This window comes from Pteropus alecto, unplaced genomic scaffold, assembly GCF_000325575.1.
Source record: "Pteropus alecto unplaced genomic scaffold, ASM32557v1 scaffold63, whole genome shotgun sequence".
Classification (NCBI taxonomy): domain Eukaryota; kingdom Metazoa; phylum Chordata; class Mammalia; order Chiroptera; family Pteropodidae; genus Pteropus; species Pteropus alecto.
This window is the reverse complement of record NW_006434897.1, coordinates 966,278-976,526: the sequence shown is the minus strand read 5'-3', so window position 1 is coordinate 976,526 and position 10,249 is coordinate 966,278. Positions and strand designations below refer to the sequence as shown.

The following is a 10,249-nucleotide window of genomic DNA, read 5'->3' as shown; positions in this document are numbered from 1 at the left end:
TTTCCCTTCCACCCTGCTCTACAGAATCTGCACCCTGTTAGTCAGTTGTACAAATCAGAAACCTCAGAATTGTTGTCATTACATGCCTCTCTAGTGCCATCCATATATAATCAGACACAAGCTCCTGGTGAATACACAACAAACAGGTAGATGACTCCATACGCCCGCTACCTTCATTCTGGTTCTCGCCACACTTTACCTGAGCTACCTGTAAGTACTCATTGTCCTTTATCATGTGAATATCATGTGTTGATAGGGTAGAGTCTAGTGTGTGGATGGAGGGTGGGTGCAATAGCATCAGGTTGTCAAGACCTTAAATGGGATCTGGACTGAGATGTGGTTGACCAATTTTGGAAAGATAACCGGTGGCCATATGGAAATAGACCACGTGTAGGGGTCCCATGAGGAGGCTGTTGAGGTAGCTCAAGTAAAGTGTGGCGAGAACCAGAATGAAGGTAGTGGGAGTACGGAGTCAGCTACCTGTTGGTTGTGTTTTCCACATGTACATTCTTCAATATCCAGTGAAAACGTTGTAGCTTCTCCCCCTGGTTCCATGACACTTGGCCAATTACTCTATCACATGTATTATAATCTAATGCAGTCATTCACTTACATTGACCTTTCCAAATTAATCTTGAATTCTTAAAGATAAAAGTTACTTATTTCCTATATCCAATAACATGCCTGGCACATAGCATTCAGTGTTTGTAAGCTGAATTAATATGCAGATTGCCAGCCACCTCACTTTTAATACAAAAGTAAACAAAACTAATTTTTTTTTCCCTCTAAAAGAGATAACACAGACATGGTAAATCATCCTGAAAAATCAGATGTACTTAAATTACTTTTCATGAGGCAGAAGAATAATTTAATTAAAATCTATATTGCAAATTCTTCAGCAGTAAAACAACAGCAATAGTAAGCATCTTTTTAACATTCATTTATTCAACACATACTTTTGGAGTATTTTTGTGCCAGGCACTCTGCTGGATATCGGAAACCATGTGCTAGATGCTGGGAGCTCATTCACTCTAAAATGTTTTCCTACAAATGATCTCACTTTAATCTTACAACCATCCCAGGAGGTAGGTAGGGCAGTTATTACAACCCCCATTTCACAGATGAGAAAGTTTATATGATTTGCTCAGGGTCAAAGCCAGTAAGATGGAGATCTAGAATTAAAACAGTTATCTTCTGAATTCAAGTTCAATGCTTCCTCTACTATTAAAAATTCATTAAAATCTGCAAATTCTTACTCTATTTCCCTTAATTCCTCTGCAGAAAGGACTAAAATTTAACTTCAGTTGTGGTCTTAAAAGTACAGAGAAATAAGGTAGCAACATCTGCAACAGTCCACGGTCAGGACTAACCTGTTGTCCTTGCACACAGTCACTTTGTCTCCCCCAGGTATCAGCTTCTTCTGTTCAATCACTCCATAGCTTTCTCGACAAATCTATAGTTAAGGGGGAAAAAAGAAATGTTTCAATTTTGTTTACCACTTAACTTTTCAGAACCCAAATAACAGAGAAGTTTTAAAAACAAATGTTGCTTAATAACTACTTATTACCATATAAAACTTTTGGGAGAAGAAAGAGAATCTAGTCAAAAAACACTGGCACCTTAAAAGAGCTCTTTGAAGACTTGGAGCTGCCACTAAATGCAGTCAAAGAGAAAATCATAAGAATACCAGAAAAGGAATATGTGTATCAGCAGTAAAGAGAATTAATACTTCAGTAATTTTCTCAGTGCATAGATTAATCATTCATTCATATACTCAACACACTTACTGAATTAAGACACTATGACTAAAATAATTTGGTTCAGAGAAGTCCCTGAATTTATTCTTTGATTTGGAGAAAAAATAACGTGAATTCTGACATAGGCATAAGAAAAGAGACAGCTGCAATCATGAGTAAACTGTGGAGATCCATACCGTAAAGTTGAGGCAGAAAGTCTCCTCAATATCTTCCCCAGGGTAATCTAAAAGTTCTTGAAGACTCCTAATCACAGAACAATGGAGAAAGGAAAAGAGGCAAATCAGATATGGCAATGGTGTTTCTATCTCAGACACATGTCCAGATTGTCTGCAAGGGAAAACTATGAAAGAAGATGAACATAAATCCAGAGTGACAGAAAATTATGTTAGCTATATCTTGAAAAGATTTTTGAGAGTAGACCTGTAAGACACTCATTAATTAGTCTCTTTTCCTACTGACAAATATTACTGGATTTATGAAGACGTTCAGATGGATTTACATCTGACTCGCTTGTATTCTTTTAACCTTGTTACTGCTTGGAATTATATATGAGGAGATGGTACCACAGAGATCCTACAGACTGGCTTCATCCATATGCACTAGAAGAATGATCTTTCCATCATTAAAAAAGAAGTTACAGAATCTCCTCATCCGCTTAAGAATCTTAATGGCTTACTTGTTAGTTCAAGAAGCTCTCTATATGGCAAAGACACACTATTATCTGTCAAACTAAAGCACATTGAAACATGTTTAAAAAGAGTATGTTTATTCCAATAACAGTCATATTTTAGCTCTCGAGAGAATACATTGTTGTAGCTAGACCTCCTGCGTACTCTCTTCTTTGCTAAGCTCTGAGTCTGGCATTTTCACCAAAAGTTGTCCAGAAAGAAAATTCTTGGTGTGAAATTTAAATTCATGACCAGTAAAACGGCCAAAATCATTACTTGAAATATATGGTTCTCAGACAGGCTAGTAAATAGAGCACAGTTCTGTTACTCTCTAGCTTTCTCTTTCAGTTAACCAAAAAATTAACCCTGCCTGGGTCTCCTCTGCCATTTTTTTACATTCCTTCTAAATTTTCTCTTCCTCTTTCTGTGGCCTCATCCCTCCCATCTTTTGGGGGTTCTTAGTAATGGTGTCCTATACTAGTGGTGTGACAATCTCATTTCCAGAGGGTACCTTAGAGACTACTCTTCTCTATCTCCATCCTAAAAGCTGTACTCTGTAAAAAAAAAAAAAAAGAAAAAAGAAAAGTTCTTTCCTGATAAAGCCAAAAGGATTACACTGTTTACAGAAAGCCAAGGATATGGTGTCTTTTTATATACTTGATCTTATGCTACCTAAAATCAATACAGAGAAAATTGGAATAAAGGATTTTTAATAGCCAGAAAGAAAATGACATAAAAACATGGCTCCACTACTTTGAAAAACTGTCTGGCAGTTCCTCAAAAGGCTAAACATAGAGCTACTACACGATCCAGTAATTCCACTCATAGGTTTGTAACCAACAGGAATGAAAACTTATGTATACACAAAAACTTACACAAGAATGTCCATACAGCATTATCCATAATAGCCAAAAAGTAGAAACAAGCCAAATGTCTATCAACTAATGAATGGATAAACATAATGTAGTATATCCATCCATACAAAAGAATATTTGGCTATAAAAAGAAATAAAATACTAATATGAGTTACAACATGGATGAACCTTGAAAACATACTGTGTGAAAGAAGCCAGACACAAAGGACCATATATTGTATAATTCCATTTATACGAAATAACCAGAATAGGAAAGCCTGTAGAGACAGAAAGTAGATTCGCAGTTGCCTAGGGCTTGTGGGATAAGGAGATTGCGGGGAACGACTAAGGACCACCAGGTTTCTTTTTCAGGTGATAAAAATGTTTCAAAATTGTGGTGATGGCTGCACAACTCTGTAAATAAACTAAATGTCACTGAATTATATACTCTAAGTGGGTGAATTGTATTTGAACTATATAACTCAAACTAATATTTTTAAGGCTCTGGGAGATGACAGAAAAATAGATACACTGTTCTCTGCTCCTAGTTCCTGGCACACAGCTCCTAAAATCCTTGTATATTCCAAAGTGGTAAGAACACTAGGAGCATCCTGGATGTGGGCTGGTCATAAGACCAAGCTGTGATTAGGAGCTTGGAATTTTCAGTCCCACCCCCCACTTTCTAGAGAGGAAAGAGGGGCTAGAAATGGAGGTAATAATTGATCACACCTATGTGAGGAAACCTCCATAAAACCCCAATAGTAGGGAGTTCAGAAAGCTTCTGGGTTGGTGAACATATCCACACACTGAGAAGGTGATGCACCCCAAATGCACAGGGACAGAAGCTCCTGCATTCAGGACCCTTCCAGACCTCGCCCTATTCATCTGGCTCTTCATCTGTATACTTTATCATATCTTTTAATAAACTGGTAAACATGTTTCCCTGAGTTCTGTTGAGTTGCTCTAGCAAATTAATCAAATCTGAGGAGGGGATTGTGGGACCCTCTGATTTGTAGCCAAATCGAAGAGAAGTTGTAGATAATCTGGGGACCTAGTACTTGTGACTGGAATCTGAAGAGAGGTGATAACAGTCTTGTGGGGTCAAGCCCTTAAACTATGGGATCTGACACTATCTCCAGGTAGACAGCGTCAGAATTGAGTTAAACTATAGGATACCCACCCGGTGTCATGAAGAATTGCTTGGTGGTGTGGATGAAAAACCCGCACTTCTGGTGGTGACCAGAAGTGTTGTGTGATAACAATGTGAGAGTAAAGGAGACGCACAGAAAAGAGAAGCACAGAAAGAGGGGAAAAAATGTACTTTTTAAAAATACAGGCCCCCTTTTCAATATTTTCTCGCCCTGCATTTCTGGACCATGACAGATCTTGAAGTCCTTATTTTTTGTTCAGAATAAGGAAAACAGAGATTAATTTGTATTCCTGGGCAGCTATGACTTCCCTTTTCTTTTTTTTCCTTCTGCCCTTAGAGTGACGGACTCTAAGCGAGTAGCTCTGGAGCTACGCCTTAAAACAGCATACATGATAGAGTCTAACCATATGGTTCAATAAACTCGAATGTACACATGTGGTGTTTGCAACCTTTAATCCCTGTGCCAGGGGCAGCCAGAGCAGTTCCCCATACCAATCTATCTTTTAGCTTTGTACCTTCCTTCAGTGGGTGACAGCTCCTTTAAGTCGTCCAAGCCAGGCTTTACATTCAGTAACTTCTTATAGAGAGCCAACGGAAAGTGGAGATCGACTACAGTGGAGTTGTAGATAGCTAGTCCACAGGTTATGCCAATCAAGTGAAACCAGTTGTGCTCTACAAAACACTTTTCAGAATGTATGCAAATATGTTAAAAAGAAATGCAGTGTTTGTGGCCCTCGAAACAATCTGCCTTTTACTCTAAAATATTTTAAGCACAAAAAAATAAAGATCTTATTAATATTTAGTTACGTTCTCAGAGAAGCACATCCCTGACAAAAATCTGATTGTCCCCAAAAGATATAATATAGACAAAGTTAAGCATTTATAGCTCATCTAGTGATACAGAAACAGTTTATACAGTCATTCACCACTTAATGACAGGGATGCCTTCTGAGAAATGCTTCAGGTGATTCTGTCCTTGTGAGATCATCATGGAGTGCACTTACAGAAACCTAGATGGGATAGCCTCCTACACACCTAGGCTGTATGATATAGCCTAGTGATCCTAGGCTACAAATCTGTAGAGCATGTTACTATACAAAACGACATGAGTTTAAATTAAGCATTAAGAGAAAAATGCAATAGACACGGTAAACACGAGATGTGTGAGGCCACTACTATAGTAAGACGGCATACTGTTTTACAGCAAACATTTTTTTAAAGTAGAAACAATACTCTAAAATAACGCTAAAAAGTACAGTAAATACATAAACCAGTAACATGGTTGTTTATTGTCATCATCAAGTATTATGCAGTGTACATAATTATATTGCTATACTTTTATATGATCAGCAGTGCAGTAGGTGTGTTCGCACCAGCATCACTCACCAACGTGAGTATGTGTTGGGCTACAATATTACAACAGCTACAGTGTCACTAGATGATAGGAAATTTTCAGCACTATTATAATCTCATAAGGCCAATCTTATGGGGCCACCATTGTATATGCAGTCCACTGCTGACAGAAGCATCATTATGTGGTGCATGACTGTCATCATGTGGGCAATGCTGTCCGATAGTACATTCTTCAGTGATGGGAATATTCTATTCTGTGCTCCCCCATGTGGCAGCCACTTGAAATGTAGCCTACAACTAAGAAAATGAATCTTCAGTATTAATTCTAATTAAAATTTAAATTTCAATGGCCACATGTGACTAATGGCTATCTTTTTGGACAGTGCAGATGTAGGGAGAAAACTCTGGTAGAAAAAGTAGTAAATTATAGTCTCGTTGAAATTAGAATGCCTCTTTAAAACTTAGCTCTCCTATTGAATTTTCAAAAATAAAGTGTGTTTATTTGTATAAGTAATCATACACATACTATCATTGTTATTAAAATAAGACATTTGACTACTACTTTCCACATGTCATAAAACCAATTTCTTTATCATACTGTGCTCTTTTCACCCTTAAAGGCTAATAAAATTTGGATTTTACCTACTAGAAATGAAAATGGGGCTGAAAAGAGACAAAATGCACTATGAAAAACGAGCAACAGGTGAAAAACGAAGACTAGATACATTATTTGGACATTTTAAATTATTTCCTTTCTTATGCTTTCTTTTTCAAAGTCAGAAGTCTGGGAATTGGCCTCAGAACAAAAAAAGTTTAATTCTATCCATCTAACTTGCACATTACTAACTCACCGTATCTGAAAACCACAAGAGATTTGAATCCTGATAGTAGGTAAACATTCCATAGATGGGATTCAAAAGTTCTTTTAACAGTAAAAGAAAGAACTCCTTTGTGACACCACCAGCATCCACTGCTTCTTCACCATCAAAGATTACCTTGAAATAATGAAAGCAGATTTAATACTTCAAAGAAATCTTTGGTATTTTATCTTTTTTCAGTGAATTCTTTCCAAAGCAAGGACAAAGGAAGGGAGATATAACAGAGGATAGACTGATGCAGTGAAAACTGTAAGGTGTATCTGTTAATTATTAACAAGGCACTTAGAAACACAAAATTTTTACTAGATACTTCAAGGGATATAAAGAAAGTGAGAAGTTTGCCATATGTCCACTGAAATTTTTTCGTCTATTCAGGGCAGTAAGGTGAACACAAAAGAATCCATTAGAGAACACATGTTATTTTCAAAGAGTCAAATACATAGAGAAGTAACTCTTCTGGCACATAGAGAAAGGCAATGATTAACCTGGGTAAAGAAAGGGGCTCTTGAAGAAATTGATGAATATGGAAAGGAGGAGGACATTCTAAGTAGGTACAAGACCTGAACTCTGTGAGGGGCTACAAGCAGGCCTATAAACAGACCCATAATGGGGAATGCTGGATCCATGATGGTCATCACAGTAACAACTACAGCAAACTAACATGAGTTTACTGAGAGTTTGCTACAGGCCAGCACTTAAACTCTATCAATCTAATTCTCAGAGCAGCCTCATGCATAGGGATTATTATTATCATCCCCATTTTATAGGTAAGAGCTCAGGCACAGAGGTAAAAACAGCATTTGAGAAAGCTTATCCTTGTAACCGAGTTCAAGGTTGCCTAGAGCAAAAAGAGAGTAAAGGTGGGGACACTAGGATTTCCATTATATGGATGCCAGCAGAAGACTTAACTCGGACCTGCTACAAGGCAAGAACTGTCTCATTTGCATTACTGATTGAAAATGGGGCAAAGAGAGGCCCCTCTGTTTGCAATATCAAAAATATAACCCAGAACTTCTGGGAGAATTTCTAGGCAGATTTATGGGACAGATGGTACTTATTGGACATTTTGGAAAGGTTGACAATATCATGGAGACCATCAGTTTCTTGCCAATTATGTTTTGGAAATGAGTTTACAACAGGATTGAAAACAGAGATACGGAAGTCTTCTGAAAGGAAAGATAAATGACTTAAAACAACTGCAAATAATTCACTATTATTAACACCTACTGTATATCAAGCACTATGCTAAGCTCCAGGAATACAATAAGTAGTAACACAAACATGCAGTCTATGAGGAAACATAACGTCTTAATAATTTCAAGGTACTAAGAGTGCCTGTCACAATAGGCCAGCAGCTTTCAAGATGATTTCACTACCTTTCTGTTCTCCTTTTTTACCTTCTTGTCTGAAATCTTTGCCATCCAAAGACTTCCTAGATGCTCGCTTGACAGTTTTACTAGCTGAAGCTTTAGTTTTGCTGTTGTTTACTTCTTTGAGGTAGAGCTGGAATAGCTACACTGAAGACAGCAGACAAAGAAAGCCCTGTAACCCCTTGAGTAATCCACTGGAATTTTTATCTGATGTTACACTGAGATGTTCTGTTTGGTGATTTGACAGAAGGAGGTGATTAAATTCTTGTAAAATGAATGAAAGAAATAATGAATGGATGTACTCCACAATTTTAATGGTATGATCTTTGCTTCTTCGTCAACACAGTTTAAAGAAAACCTAGGAAGGTATTTAGAAGAATCTACTGAAAAGCTCACTTTGAGAGGCTTTTTCAGATCGATATCAGAATGAATGCTCAGCTCTCTTAGAGCATCACCAACAAGGTTGTTCCTGCGAACGTGAAGGACCAGGAAGGGGCTTCTGGCCAGCAGAGGCTCCAAGGTGAGAAGCATGAAGACATTCTGCAGATTGGCTCCGTTGACCGCCACCTGGAATGGACATCAAGAACACAGTTAGTCAGAGTGCACCTGCGTGTGGGGACAGCAGCCAGCTGTGCCCTTCCACTTGGCGTGGGTGAAGAGCAGTCTGACTGCATCTCTATTTGTTCTTTTTTATTTTCCTCTTAACTTTTCCAGTTAGATTTTCTAAGTAACTCATGTTTACAAAACATAAAAATCTTTCTAATCTGAATCCAAAGAGATTAATTGAAAGTTCATGAACCATGTGATCCATAACCAGTTTCAAGCAAATGATTTAAGCTGATTAAGACTGAAATATCATAATAGAAGAAACATGATAAGGAATGGGTGAAAACCATGACTTTAAAAATGACAGGAAAAGAAACCTAATAATCACTTGTTAAATGGTTTTCATTCTTTGAAAAATGTCAGTTTTCTCTGGAAAACCTTTAAATTGTCAATATCATAAATATATCACTGTGAAAACAGATATATATATGTATAGATATACAAAGAGATGAATGAAGTTATATATCTACCAACAGTAGGATTGGTAGATTTGGACTGGTAATCTGCAAATGTCTTTGCAGGCTTGTCAAAATCTATTTTATTTTATAATAAAAATGTGTATTTAAAATAAATCTTTTAACAAGTTTTTATTCAATAAGGAATTACCAAAATCCATTTAATTATCTATCTCTATCAGAGGACAGCAGACAACTGGACCAGATCTACCCTGTTGCCTGTTTCTGTACAGCTCTTGAGCTTGCAATGGTTTCTACATTTTTTAATGTTTGAAAAATAATTGAAAGAGAATTTCACATGTGAAAATATCAAAATTCAAATTTCAGTGTACATAAAGTTTTATTGAAATATTGCCATGCTCATTCATTCACATATTGTCTATCACTGCTTTTTTGTGCTACGACAAAGTTGAATAGTTGAGGTGGACTGTATGGCCCACAAAGATTAAAATATTTACTATGTGGCCTTTTATGAAAACTCTTGCCAAACCCCAATCTATGTAAATGGGCATTTACGTATATTATATTTGACATAAAATTACTGAAAAAAGTTATAATTGTTCTAACAGTTAGAATGAAATTCATCCAAATATACTTTCTCTTACGAGTAAAAATTACAACTGAATGTGTAGGTTGAAAGAAACGATAAGAAGAGGAAGTAATTTTTAAATTGTGATACCTGCATCTGTAGTTCAGCATCCGTCTGCAACATTTTGGTCTTGGCTTGGGCATCAAAGATGAAAGGGTAGGAACAAAGTGTTACAGAATCCTAAATAAAACATGATTGGCAATATTGTAGTATTTCACAGAAAATACTGCTGGAAAAATATATAAATAAATTTAAAAAGGATCATTTACCTGTATTATAGATGGTCTAGCCTTCTGTGTAGAAAAAATAAAAAGTCTTATTTGGATTGCAAAACCTGAATTTTTTACCCTTTACAAATATGAAATACAAATAACAAAACATATAACCTATCTGACTATTTGGCCATGAAACTAACCCCATTTGAATAGCTGACTGGATTTTTGATGAAATAGACCAGATATTTTGATGGACATAGAATGAGAAAGAAACTAAAAACAATCTTCAAAAATTTTTAAAGGACCCTTATAGACCATTTAACTAACTTCATAATTCACAGCATTAATAGAATT

General features: G+C 36.6%; 1 protein-coding gene across 11 annotated transcripts in view; it reads right to left on the bottom strand.

Moving 5' to 3' along the window:
- Positions 1–10,249, bottom strand: part of HERC3 (HECT and RLD domain containing E3 ubiquitin protein ligase 3) — a 98,871-nt gene that overhangs the window by 23,143 nt on the left and 65,479 nt on the right. For all 11 annotated transcript variants that reach the window (XM_006910723.2, XM_025046005.1, XM_015588453.2 and 8 more), the window contains 7 exons: positions 9,950–9,973; positions 9,771–9,860; positions 8,427–8,597; positions 6,634–6,777; positions 4,945–5,111; positions 1,934–2,000; positions 1,371–1,453 (listed from right to left, as the gene is read on the bottom strand). In XM_006910723.2, coding sequence (XP_006910785.1) covers positions 1,371–1,453; positions 1,934–2,000; positions 4,945–5,111; positions 6,634–6,777; positions 8,427–8,597; positions 9,771–9,860; positions 9,950–9,973 — 746 coding nt within the window. The remainder of the gene's footprint in view (positions 1–1,370; positions 1,454–1,933; positions 2,001–4,944; positions 5,112–6,633; positions 6,778–8,426; positions 8,598–9,770; positions 9,861–9,949; positions 9,974–10,249) is intronic.